The sequence below is a fragment of the Chlorocebus sabaeus genome, chromosome 3, assembly GCF_047675955.1.
Source record: "Chlorocebus sabaeus isolate Y175 chromosome 3, mChlSab1.0.hap1, whole genome shotgun sequence".
In the NCBI taxonomy this organism is placed as follows: Eukaryota; Metazoa; Chordata; class Mammalia; order Primates; family Cercopithecidae; genus Chlorocebus; species Chlorocebus sabaeus.
In genome coordinates, this window is record NC_132906.1 from 4,360,986 (window position 1) to 4,376,593 (window position 15,608).

Sequence of the window (15,608 nt, forward strand, 5' to 3'; positions counted from 1 at the left end):
AAATTTTAATTTGTATCCCCATCATTATACTGTATCTGAGCATCAAGTAATATATAACCTGTGTTCTGTTTTACTTAGGGCTGTCAAACTGACCCTATTTTGAATTGGTAGTACTTTCATATTAGGCTAGCTGGTATGTATTTAGAGCGCCGTATGATGTTTGCACTCTCAAAATATAAGCAAAGATCATAATATTGTTTATATGCTATTACTAGTATGTTTTAAAATGCACACAGATTTTTACCAAAGTTCTGTTTTGGAGACTGATTTTTAACTGTACTACTGAAGAGATGAAGTCATTAAATTAACAAATGATAGGGAATTTTCCTTAATGCTTTCTATCCTTAATACTTTTTTTCAGAATTTGAGCTAATCAAAATGACAAATGAAATTCAAAGTAATTTAAAATGCCTTGGTCTTTTGGAGCCTTATTTCTGGAAAAAAGGAGAAGCATGTGCAGTAAGAGGATCCGATACTTTGTGGTATCGTGGCAAGGTGATGGAGGTTGTAGGTGGCACCGTCAGAGTGAGTCTCATGTTCTTTCATGGCTATTCTAAGGTTAAATGCTGTAGCATTAAATAGTCTTTTGCATTTGAACACAAGAAAATTGGATTAAAACATCTTTTGATGAAAATCATGTAGGAACATCAGTTATGTTATACTTTTGTTTGTAATAATTTTTTGTGTTATTTGCAAATATATTTAGTAACCTGAATAAGCAAAAAATAGGGAGGGATTTGATCATTGGTTAATGGATGGACCACTGAGTTACAATTGGTAGCCCTGTTTCCACACATAGTGTTAAGTAAAAGAGTGTTTTCCAGTATGTTAAATATCTCACTAGCAAATTTGTTTATGGCCCAGTTAGTTTTTCAGAATAACGACTAATTTACCTTTCCAGAATAATGAGATAACTAACACTCAGGTTTCATTCAAAATCTTCAAAAATAGCTATATCCTTTGAAAGATATGTGTGTGTGTGTTGAAAACTTTAGTTTCAATTGGAGTGAGGGGAGGAAAAGCTTAAGTGAAAAAGTGTTTTGTTTCCACCTGGACAGGAGTTTATTTTCTGTTTGATGATGATACCTAATGATTACATAGCACTTTAGGTTTTTTAGCTTCCTTCACCTATATGCATTTGTATTTTATAATTTGTTTACACTTATCCTAGACCTAGATTATTATTCCCATTTTACTAAAAAGAAAATTGAAATTTAGGTTCAGTGACCTGCCAGGGTCACTGGGTAGTAATGCTAGAGTTAATATCCAAGCATCTGATTCCTGAACTTCTGATTCTAAGTCTTACGCTTTTTCTATTGAACTACAAACTTTTAATGGTTTTCATAGAAGTAAAATAGTTTCAAATTTGGAGTGAGTACTTAAACATCTGGATAGTTACAGGGGTTATCTGAGCAACTTGAATGTATGTGCAAAGTGACATACATTCACCTATACATACATTTGAGTTGCTCACATAACCTCTGACCTTTTTTTCTTTACAAAGGTAAAATGAAATTCAGTATTCATCAAGTTATCATACTTCATGAACTTTACACTTGTAGAATCAAAATAAATAAGATGGTGAACTTTTATAAAAACTCTCCTGCTGTCCAAATATCTGTTTATTTTAACTTACTTAAAAGAACTTTGATAGTTTAATCATCACCTTTTATTTTTTTCATGTGGTCACTTTACATTTTTAGTATGCACAATGGATTTTTCATTTCTTAACCTGGTATCTTTTAAAGTTTATCCTGTAATTCACATTAAGAAATAAACATCTCATGAAACCATACCTTAATTATCTGTGAGGTATTCAGACATTTTTGTTTAATTCTATTTTATTTTCTTAATGGTAATTGCCAAGCAAATCCAATTAAACAGTCATATGTTCATTTCGTTATGTTGGGACAGAAGAAATAATTTATTGGCATTCCTTATTCTTAAGACAATTTATAAATTGAATTATCAAAATTAAAGCATTTCAAAAAGGGATTGTTCTTGAGGAATTTGTAAATCCAATAAAACCCAGTTTTTTTCAAAAAAGTCTGATGGGTTATGTGTAAGAAAACCTTTTTTACCATGAGGTTTGATACACTATCGGAAGAGGAAGTAAATACAGTATTGCTTTTTTTTCCTGGGAATTTTAGAAATCCATATTTTGAACTTCTCATGATGTCTTTTATTTTTTTTGAAACAAGTTATTTCTCTGTCACCAGGCTTAGAGTGCAGTGGCACAGTCACAGCTCATTGTAGCCTTGACCTCCCGGGCTTAGGCAATCCTCCCACCTCAGCATCCTGAGTAGCCGGGACTACAGGCCCACACCACCACAGCCAGCTGATTTTGGTATTTCTGGTAGAGATGGGGTCTTGCCGTGTTCCCAAGGCTAGTCTCAAACTCTTGGGCTCAAACAATCCACCTACCTCTGGCTCCCAAAGTGCTGGGATTACAGGCATGAGCCACCAAGCCTGGCCTATCTTTTTACTTTTTTTTCAAATAACAGGAAATTCCCTTTGTCCCCTAGCTTTTAACAATAAATTTTAACTGTAAATTTTATTTGGCCTGTTTCAGGTACAATATTTAGATCATGGATTCACTGAAAAGATTCCACAGTGCCATCTTTACCCTATTTTGCTGTATCCTGATATACCCCAGTTCTGTATTCCTTGTCAGCTCCATAATACCACACCTGTGAGTACATCATAATTTGTGGGATGATTAATTTTAAATATTAGTTTTTACTAATTTGTTTTAGAAATATTTAGAATGTAAAATGAAATTTCAGTTGTAACAAAAAAGTAATACAACACCAACAAGTAAGTTGCTAAGACAGCTAAACAGCCTTTATGAAGACAGCTACAAAATTAAACTGAAGGCTGTAAAACATGTGAATAAATGAAGAGATATGTTCATAAGTGGGAAGATATAAGATTGCAAAAGTTTATTTTTTTATCAAATGAAATTACAACAAACTTGAAGCTGGAGATCAGATAAAAGAGTGCCTTATTCTGTTTTGCTGCATAACAAATTAAGCTGAGACATAGTGGTCTAAAACAACAATAAACTTTCATTATCTCATACCGTTTCTGTGGTTCAGGGATTAGGAGTGGCTTAGCTGGGTTTTTTTGACAGAGGATCTGTATTAGTCCATTTTCACACTGCTGTAAAGATACTACGTAGCTAAGCCTGGGTAATTTATGAAGAAAAGAGGGTTAATTGACTCACAGTTCTCCGTGGTTGATGAGGCATTAGGAAACTTAGACAGTTGTGGTGGAAGGTGAAGGAGAAGCACATACCTTCTTCACAAGGTTGCAGGAGAAAAAGAGATTGAAGGGGAAACTGCCAAACTCTTTCCAAACCGTAGCTCTGTGAGAGCTCAGTCAGCGTGGGGGAACTGCCCCACGATCCAGTCCCCTCCCGCCAGGTTCCTCTCCACACATGGGGACTACAATTCAAGGGAAGATTTGGGTGGGGACACAGAGCCAAACCGTATCATGGTCCCTTCTGATACTGCCGCCAAGATGTCCACCATAAGTGTAGTCACCTGAAGGATCAACTGGGGGCAGAGGGTCCACTTCAGATGGTTGACTCACATTGCTTTGGCAGGAAGCCTCACTTCCTTTCCATGTGAACCTCTCAACGCATAAAAACGTACCAATCACTATTCCTTAATGAATACATACTGCGGGTCTTGTACAAGCACTGCATTGGCATATTGGTCCTTTAAAAAAGTTTTACATGTAATATTTTTAAATGTAGGATGTGTGTATGTTTTCTCACCTCTGGCTGAACAGGTTTATATTTTTAAAGCATAAAATGAGTACTCAAATTATTCATTTTTAAATGTTTTTATCATGTACCTATGATATTCTCTGAGAACTGCTTGTGTATTTTGTACTACTCTCCGATATTATTTGTTTATGGCTACTTTTGTATATCTTAATTTGCTTCCTGATCTTATTTTATGAAAGCATAAAAGAATCTGAGTTTGTTAATCCCAAATAGGTTGGAAATGTCTGGCAACCAGATGCAATAGAAGTTCTTCAACAACTGCTTTCAAAGAGAGAGGTGGACATTCATATCATGGTAATTTAAAGTATATATAGGTGGTATAAATTATTTGCTATAAAATATTATAATTAACATAATTTGAGGGATATTTTTGATAAGCAATGGTATATACCTTCTTATGGTGAATTACTTGTTAGCATAAAAGAAACTACCAGTTTGGTTCCTAGGCTTGCTTTAAATAAGCCTGATTTTGAACAAGTTCCTGAGAACTTTCATAACCATTAAAGTCACTAATATGAAAGATTCTTTGTTAACAGCTTGTTTTGTTACAGGGAGCAGTATTAAATTGTTGGACATGTTTATATGTAGCAGTTTCCAAGATGGTGCTGAACACTCAGCACTGTCTTAGGTACAGGCAATTCAGGGAGTCTATCATGATCTGTGTCCTCTAAGCACATATCTGGTTAGTGAAACAAGACAAAACCTAGAACATTTGCACTACAGAGTAACATGCCAAGAGCCAAGTGACTGGTAAAAGGAGTAAATGTAATAGGAATGTAGAGACTGTGAGAACTGAGGTAGCCCTTAAAGATGGTAACGTTCTCCTGACGGGGAATGACAGGCACAAAGGTACAGAGACATTTTAGGGAAAGGGTGTAACTGTTCGACTGGAAGAGTGGAGGCTTTGTGAGGAGGAGCGGCAGTGAGTAGCATTCAGGAGAGGCAGGGCCAGTTGGCGGGGTTGGTAGGGAGAACCTCAGTGGAGGTTTCTGAGCAGTGAGGTAATGAGATCAACCTGCAGCTGCTATGTTTGCAGGACCCGCGTGGGACGATAAATGGTAAGGAAAGTATTTCTGTATTAAAGGATGGTGATAGAGTGATAAAAACCTAAAGGAGGCACAGACTCACTTAAATAAGAAAGTAGCTTTTATTAGTACTGAGAGTCCCTCCCTGGTTGCTTAGTCTCCATGGCAAGTCGCTGAAATATGGTAGAGATTGAAATTTTTAGTTTGTCTAGACAGCTTTCATTGCTGTTTCGCCTGACACAGAAGAACAGCTTGTGGTATAGCAAAGGCTGCCAGGTGTCTCAGAGACCATGAATGTGCATTCCACACAACCCAACTGACAGCAGGCCTTGCCCAGACTCACTCCTCTCACTTGTACACAAAGGGAGATGCTGACTGAGGGTCTCTTAGGTGCTAGCCTCTGCTGTAGGTCTGGACACACAGCTGGGGGGCTGAGCAGTAAGAAATCTGTGCCTTTCTAAAGCTTCCATTTCAGTGGTGGGAAAGAGAAAATAAACTATGAGGAATATTAGATAGTGATGGGTGCTAAGAGAAAAAAATAAAGCAGGAAAGGCTGATAGGAATGGCATGGCTGGGGAGGAGGTTCCACTTTAAATATGCATCTGGGAAGATGTCACTGCAAAGGTAACAGTTGAGTCAAGACCCTAAAATGGTTAGAGGACAGACCACATGGGTGCAGGGAGAAGAGTGCTGAGGCAGGAGCAGGGCTAGGCAGGAGGGGACTGCATTGGCAGAAGACTGAATGGTAAGAAGAGATAGGACAAGATCTGCTGGGAGGCAGCAACCGTAATTCAGTGAGGAGCAGTAAAACAGTGAGGAGCAGTGAGTTTGGACAAAGGTGGTATCAGTGGCAATGAAGAGAGTTGCTGTGGGTCAGCTTATCAGTTAGGGACACATTCAGTACCCAGTAGACTGTTCCGAGTCCTGCCAATTTTGGATTTTTAAATGAAACTTTATTTCTCCACCTCTGAACGTAACCTTTTCTTTCTCTTTCTACGTAGTGTAATTTGTTAGTGTCATCTAAAGGCGATGTATTTGGGAATTGGAATTATATATAACTTAGTTATTTTGTGGTGAATAACTAGAAAACTCTATGGACTTGTAAGTGTATGTCACATAAACCAAAGTAGTAGAATTACTCCCTTATAGCATGTCAAAATACCAGGAAGAAAATTCTATGAAATGAGTCACTAGCCAAACTGTCTAGTTAATACTGTTATATTGTCAGATGCTAAATTTAATATTTGCTGACTATAAAAATGTCATCAAATGGAGTTTATTTTTATAATAATAACCTTTATTGAACTTTAAATAGGAATTACCTAAAAATCCATGGGAGAAATTGTCTATTCACCTCTATTTTGATGGAATGTCACTTTCTTATTTTATGGCATACTATAAATACTGTACTTCTGAACATACTGAGGAGATGTTGAAAGAAGTAAGTGAACTATTTTTCTATAAAAATCTAAAGTGTAGAACAGACTAGTTAAAATGTCACATTTTGTCTTACACTATGTCTTAAATATGATTCTATATATCTGATCTATTAAGAGAGTCTAGAGGACTTACACATTTTTGCTGAGAAAGATAGACTGTGTCATGCATTATAAGTATCCTGTAAAAGACTTTAATTACATTAAGATCAAATCAGTGTTTCTGTACCTTCACACCTAGTGCGATGCCCATGCTATTCAGTGTTGTTTGAATGTAGGGATGCACATTCTAAAATCTCTATAGAATTCAATACTAGAAGAGGGCTCTTGCTCCAGGTAAAATATTTTTTCCTTTTACTTGACACAAAAGCCATGTATTACAAAATTTCTCTCATTTGCCTTCTCACAGGAAACCCAGAGCCACATTTTGAACTTAGCTTCCATTACTGGCTCATTCCTTGCCTGGTGCTTCTGTGGTTTAGTGCTTTAAAAACTATAGCCTGTTACAAGATATGGTTTCACATTTCAAGCTGCTATAAATCTTTTATAGGAATAGATTATGCATCATTATATTTTATATCACAAGATATTTTTATTTCTAGAGTTGCAGTCTACTTTTTAGACTTTTTAATATTCATTTTGGTGATAGCACACAACCAAACATTGTTCCATGGATAAAGAAAACTACTTTCTTCTCTCAAATAGAAATTGTGCTCTAACTTTGTACCTGTAATCCTCACTGCCAGCTTTTTCTTTAAAGCAGAGGTGTGGTTGTGGGTGAGTGGGGGTGTGTGTGTGTGTGTGTGTGTAAAAGAAGTTTCGTCCATTATTAAACAAGTTTTATGAAGATTACTTAGTCTTTCTGTTCTAGTTGTACTATTCACTGTGAACATTTTAAAGGGAAAGGTAAGAGCTCCCACTCTTACAATAAATGAATTAGCATTGACATACATGTGTTAACATACATTTGAGGTTTCTGATTGTTGAAAACTTAAGATGGTGAGATTATTCAGAACATTAGATTTTTCCTGTAAGTGATCTGAAATTAACAAATGAATACCAACAAGAAAATGCACCCAGTTTTTGTGGGGATGAAATATGGAAAGTACCTTAAAACTATATAGCTAAAGGTGATTTTACTCAATACTATATTATTTCAGAAACCAAGATCAGATCATGATAAAAAGTATGAAGAGGAACAGTGGGAAATAAGGTTTGAGGTAAGTAACAATCCAAGTATTTTGGAAACTTTGGACACTTCATTAATACAAAGGATCTGATACAGGACAGAAAGAGCTTTCTTTTATAACAGCTTTATTGAAATATTATTGATATAGAATTTACCTATTGAATATACAGTTCAGTGGTGTTCAATATTGTTCACTGTCTTGTAACCATCACCACTATCTATTTCCAGACCATTTTGTCACCCCCAAAAGAAGCCCTGTACCAGCTGCAGTCATTCTGCATTCTTCCTTCCCTAACTTCATGACTTCTGTCCCTATAGATTTGCTTATCCTGTACATTTCATGTAAATGTAATCGTATACTATGTGGTCCTTTGTCACTGGCTTTTCACTTAGCATAACGTTTTCAAGGTTCATCCATGTTGTGTGTAACAGTGCTTCACTCCTTATCGCTGAATCACATTCCACTGGATGGATATGTTTTGTTTACCCTTCATCTGTGGGTGGACACTGGGTGGTTTCCGCCTTATGTGATTGCAAATAATGCTACTGTCTGATCAGGTACAAGTTTTTATGTAGAAATTTGTTTTCCCTTCTTTAGGGTATACACCTAGTAGTGGAATTACTGAGTCTATGGTAACTATGTTTAACATTCTAAAGATCTCCAAGACTGTTTTCCAAAGTGGCAGCATCATTTTACATGCATGCCAGTAGGGTGTGTGCAAGGACCCCCTTTTTTCCACTTCCTCACCAAATTACTACTTGTAATCTGTTTTTCTAGCCATTTTAGGATAGGCGTGAAGTGGCATATCATTGTAGACTTGATATGCTTGTCCTGGTGGTTAGTATTGTTGAGCATCTTTTCATGTACCTATTGGCCATTTATATATATATATATTTTTTTTTTTTTTTTTTTTTGAGAAATCCCTTCAAATCACTTCCCCATTTTTATTTGGGTTATTTATCTTTTTATTGTTGAGCTATAACAGTTCTTTATAATTATGCATGCAAGTACCTTATCAAATATATGATTGCAAATATTTTCTTTTATTCTGTGGGTTGTCTTTTCACATTAACGGATTTGAGAGAGTCTTGCTCCATTGCCCAGGCTGGTCTTGAACTCCGGGCCTCAAGCAGCCCTCCTGCCTTTTTGCAGAGTAGCTGGAACTAAAGGCATGGACCCCCACACCCAGCTTTCTTTTCACTTTTTTGATAGTGTCCTTTTAAGTACCAAAGTTTTTAATTTTGATGAAGTCCAGTTTATCTGTTTGTTTTCTTTTATCACTTGGACTTTTTTTGTGCAGGAAGAGTTTACTTAAGTAAACCTTTGTAATTTATGAAAATAACATAACCTTATTGTAAATTGCCCATTACTTAAAAAGTTCAACAAATTTCAACAGTGACTGATCACTTTTTGCTGAATTTTCCTAGGTTCAAACTTTTTTTTGTTTTGTCTATCAGTTTGAAAACATTAAATAGTAATAAATTAACCTACAAATTTGAATATGATGGTTTTACTTAAGATAATTACCTTATTCTTGAAGAATAAGAACTTTTTATAAAGATATTGTGCCGGGCATGGTGGCTCACGCCTGTAATCCCAGCACTTTGGGAGGCTGAGGCAGGTGGATCACAAGGTCCAGAGATCAAGACTATCCTGGCTAACATGGTAAGACCCTTTCTCTACTAAAAAAAAAAAAAAACAAAAAAATTAGCTGGGCGTGGTGGCAGGCACGTGTAGTCCCAGCTACTCAGGAGGCTGAGGCAGGGGAATGGCGTGAACCCAGGAGGCAGAGCTTGCAGTAAGCCGAGATCGCACCGCTGCACTCCAGCCTGGGCGACAGAGCGAGATTCCGTCTCAATAAAGAAAGAAAGAGAGAGAGAGAGAGAGAGAGAGAGAGAGAGAAAAAGATATTGCTTGTATTTGCAGAAAAACATGCACCACATTTTTATACACATTTTTTTTTAACAGTTACTAGGTGCCTGATCTTCTTGGGAATCACATAACTGTAGTATATTCCTTATGCTTTCATGGGGCTCAAGAGAAAGCTCACCGTTCTGATGATTTTAACTTAAATTTTCTTTTAGCATTTCATGTATTATTTTAGTTTTTATTAGAAAGTACTTAAATACTGCAAAAATGTATAAAAGGAAAAGGGATCTGTTCCTCATTCTGCACCTCAAACACCGCAGCCCTCATTAGTGGCAGTTACTATTGACTATTCTTCTAGAATTGTATGTGTATGTGTAGATAATATGCATATCAATAAACATTCATGCATTTTTTTTGCACAAAACGCTTTAGAATTAGAGGACAAAAGAATACTAAAGATCTTTGATTGTCATCACATTTTGGTCCTACTGTAACAAAATCATTTTATGGTGTTCAGTATTTAAGAGAGCTTGCTTTCTGCTAATTGAAAATTAAATTGGCACCGTCATGAATTTTTATAATGTAATAGATTTTCATCCTCATTCTGAAATTTGAATTTTTCTGTGGTGTTTTAGGAATTGCTTTCGTCTGAAACAGACACTCCTCTTTTATCACCGTATTTGTCTTCATCTCTGCCTTCCCCAGGAGAACTCTGTGCTGTTCAAGTCAAGCACGTTGTCTCACCTAATGAAGTATGTGATCTAAATGATTAGTTGGTGATTAAAAACATAACAATCTATCTTGGTCTTAAACACCAGAAGTGACTCTTCACTTCCCTATCTTCCTGATTTCAAATGTTGCAAATTCGTGATCTCTAGTTTGCCCCACCCTATAATATCCTCTTCAGATATTTGTTAATATTTAAGGCAAGTGTTTTTTAAGGACCTACTGGGTTCCAGTGTTATGCTGCTTTATTCAATGTTATGCTTATATCCGATATTTAGATTTTTAAGGTGGAACCGTTTCTATCTATGAAATCTTAAACATCTTGCTTTCCTTCCTCTTCCTGCATTGAACTCTTCCACTTAACCACCTGGCTGACACTGTGTCCCACTTAACTAGGTTTGTCTGCCTCCCCTTAGGGTATAGCTCCATGTTGTTCATTGAGGTATCCCCAGAACTTAGAGTAGTGCCTGATAAATACTAGGCACCTGGTGAATATTGATTGAATGATGAATAAAGGCACTGAAAGTTCAATTACATGTCCTTGGCTAACAAAGAGAGGAAGAAATAAGTAGCTTCAGCAGCTCCTTCATAGGCCATTCTCTCACAGGCAAGGGAAGGATTTGCTTTCTAATTTCATCAGAGAGCAGAGTAAGTAGCATGTTATGCTGTATGTAGTTGCTAAACAACTATTGCTGGTTTTGGTAATTTTGCTTATTTATTGCTGCATCACAATTTACCCCTAAACTTAGCAGCTTAATACAAACTCACATGAGGGTCAGGAATCTGGGAGATGCTGAGTTAAGCACTCTAGCTTAGGCTCTCAGGAGGTTGCAGCCATGATGTTGACAGGGACTGCAGAAACCACTTTCGAAAAGACTCACATGGCACCACCTGGAAGGCTGTTTCCTGCCTGTGGCCTCTCCGATTGTCTGCTTGCAGCATGGCTATGGCTTCCTGGCACAAGAAATCCCTGGGACAGCTCTACCAAGACAGAAGCTACATGTCCTTATATGCCAGTCTCAGGAGTCACACACTGTCACTGTAGTTGTGTGGTTTTTTTTATTTGTTTGTTTGTTTTGAGATAGAGGACACGTTTTGTCATCCAGGCTGGAGAGTGCAGTGACATAAACATAGCTCACTGAAGCCTTGATTTCCCAGGCTCAAGCATTCCTCCTGCCTCGGGCTCCCGAGCAGGTGGGACTACAGGTGTGTACTACCATGCCCAGCTAATTGTGATTACTACTACTGTTATTATTATTAAACAGAGTCTTGCTCTGTCTCCCAGGCTGGAGTGCAGTGGTGCCATCTCAGTTCAACTGCAAGCTCCACCTCCCGGGTTCATGCCATTCTCCCGCCTCAGCCTCCAGAGTATCGAGACTACAGGCGGCCGCCACCACGTGTGGCTAATTTTTGTTTTGCATTTTTAGTGGAGATGAGGTTTCACCATGTTAGCCAGGATGGTCTCGATCTCCTGCCCTCGTGATTCACCCCGCCTCGGCCTCCCAAAGTGCTGGGATTACAGGCGTGAGCCACCGCGCCCGGCCTAATGTTTTTGATTCTTAGTAGAGATGTGGTCTCACTGTGTTACTCAGGCTGGTCTTGAACTCATGAGCTCAAGTGATCCTCCCACCTCAGCTTTCCAAAGTGCTGGGATTATAGGCATGAACCTCCATGCCCAGCCTGATCGTGTTCTCTTGATCACAAGATAAGTGTGGTAGGATGTGGGAAGGAATAGGAGGTGAATATCAGAAGGTGTAGAGGTCTCTGGGGGCATCGCTGGAGGCCGTCTGCCACAGTAATTTTGTCCACATAAATGCTTGAAATTCCAGAATCTGAAAGTTTTCCTTTCCTTCTCCCCACTTAGGTGTATATTTGCCTTGATTCTATAGAAACCTGTAACCACTCTAACCAGCATAGTGACACAGATGATAGTGGAGTCAGCGGGGAATCGGAATCCGAGAGCCTTGATGAAGCACTGCAGAGGGTTAATAAGAAGGTAGAGGCACTTCCTCCTCTGACGGATTTTAGAACAGGTATACTTACTACATTTGAATGAAACAGGATACTTAATAAAACTTGGATTTTGTTTTAATGGGCTGATGACCTTGGGCTATCTCTAATGTTGATATTTGTCTTGTATTCACTTTACATGCATGATTTCCTGGAATCCTCGAGATACCCAGAAGATGACCTCTTTCTCATTTTCTAGATAAGGAAGGTGAACTAAGAGACATTTAGTAAACTCCCTTGGGGGGCACGTTCACGTTCCACAAATGAGATGGTGTTGGAAAAGTGCATAAAGATTATTTTCTGAGTTTGAGGTTATCAGTAGCTGAAGTTGCAAGAGTTGTCATTCAGACCTTAATGGTCATCATTTTAATTACAAGCCACCTACGATAATCGTGAGGTGGAGGCTCAAAGTATGACCTGTTCTGTCAGGATAGGTCAAATTTCTACTCTTCATCTTTTCAGTCCATTCTTCCCATCTTTATTAAATATGTGTGATTCTCCTCTGAGGAAAATGTGTCTAGTTATTGCAGTATGTGTTAGAGATGTATTCTTGATATTTTAGCAAAGGAAAAACACATCATCTTAATGTCTTACCAGTATTCCGTGAGTTTTTTGTTTGTGTTTTGAGACAGAGTCTTGTTTTGTTGCCCAAGCCGGAGTGCAGTGACGTGATCTCGGCTCACTGCAACCTCCTGCTCCCGGGTTCAAGCGATTCTCCTGCCTCAGCCTCCCAAGTAGTTGGGATTACAGGTGCATGCCACCATGCCCAGCCAATTTTTGTATTTTTAGTAGAGATGGGATTTCCCCATGTTAACCAGGCTGGTGTCAAGCTCCTGAACTCAAGTGAACTGCCCACCTTGGTCTCCCAAAATGCTAGGATTATAGGCATGAGCCAACGTGCCCAGCCTTTTTTTTTTTTTTTTTTTTTTTTAAAAGATGAGTCTTGCTGTGTCACCCAGGCTGGAGTGCAGTGGTGCTCACTGCAACCTCCGCCTCCTGGGCTTAAGCAATTCTCCTACCTCAGCCTCCTGAGTAGCTAGGATTACAGGCATGTACCACTATGCCCAGCTAATTTTTGTATTTTTCGTAGAGACGGGGTTTCACCATCTTGGCCAGTCTGGTCTCAAATTCCTGACTTTGTGATCTGCCTGCCTCGGCCTCCCAAAGTGCTGGGATTACAGGCGTGAGTCACTGCGCCCGGCCCAGATGAGATTCTTTATTGTTTCACTGATGACCTTTTTTTTTTTTTTTTTTTTTTCTGAGACAGAGTTTCACTCTTGTTGCCCAGGCTGGAGTGCAATGGCTCAGTGTCGGCTCACTGCAACTTGTGCCTCCCACATTCAGCAATTCTCCTGCCTCAGCCTCCCAAGTAGCTGGGATTACAGGCACGCACCACCTCGCCTGGCTAATTTTGTATTTTTAGTGGAGATGGGGTTTCTCCATGTTGGTCAGACTGGTCTCGAACTCCTGACCTCCGGTGATCTGCCCACCTCGGCCTCCCAAAGTGCTGGGATTACAGGCATGAGCCTCCGTTCCTGGCCCTGATGAATTTATATATGAAAGAAATTGTCTATAACTCTTTAATTAAAATCACTTGAAATAAAAATCTTTATTCATTAGTCATGTATTTCAGTGTCACTTGCCCACAAGTGGAATTCTCTGTGAAATTACATAAAAAGCATATGACGTTAGGAAGTAGAAGAAGATAGGAAACTGAGGCACATGCCATCACTCTGAAATCTGAGGATGTACAAGGGAAGTGCACACTGTACTGATTTTCCCACAGTTTGACTCAAGCCTAGCACTCATTAGTACACTTTTTTTTACTGAGCTTGTGTCAGGTGCCGTGTTAGGAATACAAACAACAGCTCTGCACTCAAGAACAAGTGCTCTAAGCAGAGAAGAGACAGATAAACCAAGTAGAGTATGAAAAGAATAGCTCCTCTTAAAGGAGTGTGTGTAATGCTGTAGAATCAGGGAAAGCAGTGATCAGTTGTTAGGGCTTTGTTGATCATGTTGGAGCTGGGCTTTAAAAGAAGAATGATAACTGCTCAAGGCAATGAATACCCTAAAAACTGTCAGAATGTTTTCTTGATGTTTATGATAAACATCATAAAAAAGAAGGGCTCAGGAAAACACTCTAGATGAGGGGGACAGTCATAAGCTAAATAGAGGGATCAAAATTTTAAGTAATCCTGTTTAGGTAACTCATTGAGGAAATGTGGTAGAAGTTGTTTGGGAGAACAAACAATTGAAGAAGCCTGTAAATTGTAATAAGGACTTGATATTACAGACAGTTAAGGTGTACCATTAAAGAATTTTAAATAAGAGCAATGTAATTACATTTTAAAAAATTTAATTTTGGTGGTCCCACAGCAAATGAATGGGAGGACAGAATGGAAGGCAGGAACAGCAAATAGTTATCATCCTTTGCCAAAGATGATGGCCCACGCTAGAAGAGACTAGGGGAGTATCAGAAGTTGGGGCAGTGGCAATATGAGCTAATAAGCTCATAATAAGAATACAAGAAGTAGCAACTCAGAATGGGAGAGTGCCTTTATTTAGTGAACAAAGGCTTACAAAATACAAACAGAGAAAGAGAAGCCAACATAAGGCCAACTGTTTAGTGTTTAATTCTGGATGGTGAGCATATATTTGTTACATTTTCTTCTTTGTACTTTTCTGTATTAAACATTTTTGATACATAATTGTATATATTTATGGGGTACATGTGATATTACATGCATAGAGTGCATAATTATCAAGACAGTAGGTTATTCATCACCTCGAGCAGTTACTTCTATGTGTTGGGAACATTTCAAGACTTCTGGTTAATCTGAAATATACAATCCATTGTTGTGAACTAGGTACCTTACTCTGCTATCAAATATTGGAACTTATTCCTTCCAACTATATGTTTGTACCTATCAACCAACCTTCTTCATCCCCCAACCCCAAACACATGTATATTTGCCTTTTATGGCCTCATGTAACCATTAATCTACTTGTTATCCTCATGAGATGCACTTTTTTAGCTCTCATATGAGTGAGAACATGCGATACTTGTCTTTCTGTGCTTGTCTTATCTTAGTTAATATAATGATCCATCCATGTTACTGCAAATAACAGGATTCCATTCTTTTTTATGGCCGAATAGTATTCCATTGTGTATACAATCAGCACATTTTCTGTATTCATTCATCTGTTGATGGACACCTGGGTTGATTCCATATCTTGGCTATTGTGAGTAGTGCTGCAACAAACATGGGGTGCAGGTAGCCCTTTGATATGCTGATTTCCTTTGGATTAAAATATTTAATAAAAGACAATATGATTTTTTCCCTTTTTCTGTCTTTCCAGAAATGCCTTGCCTTGCAGAATATGATGATGGCTTATGGTATAGAGCGAAGATTGTTTCCATTAAAGAATTTAATCCTTTATCTATCCTAGTACAATTTGTTGATTATGGATCAACTGCAAAGCTGACATTAAACAGGTTGAAAATAAATGTCGGGGTGTTGAATTAGGTTTCTGTTTTTTTAAATAGTTTTCTTATTGA

At 38.1% G+C, this 15,608-nt stretch overlaps 1 protein-coding gene across 1 annotated transcript in view; it reads left to right on the forward strand.

Moving 5' to 3' along the window:
- RNF17 (ring finger protein 17) overlaps window positions 1–15,608 on the forward strand; it is a 109,079-nt gene that overhangs the window by 87,862 nt on the left and 5,609 nt on the right. The window contains exons 26-33 of the mRNA XM_037986902.2: window positions 362–525; window positions 2,573–2,692; window positions 4,007–4,087; window positions 6,134–6,259; window positions 7,415–7,474; window positions 9,949–10,065; window positions 11,904–12,072; window positions 15,410–15,545. Coding sequence (XP_037842830.2) covers window positions 362–525; window positions 2,573–2,692; window positions 4,007–4,087; window positions 6,134–6,259; window positions 7,415–7,474; window positions 9,949–10,065; window positions 11,904–12,072; window positions 15,410–15,545 — 973 coding nt within the window. The remainder of the gene's footprint in view (window positions 1–361; window positions 526–2,572; window positions 2,693–4,006; window positions 4,088–6,133; window positions 6,260–7,414; window positions 7,475–9,948; window positions 10,066–11,903; window positions 12,073–15,409; window positions 15,546–15,608) is intronic.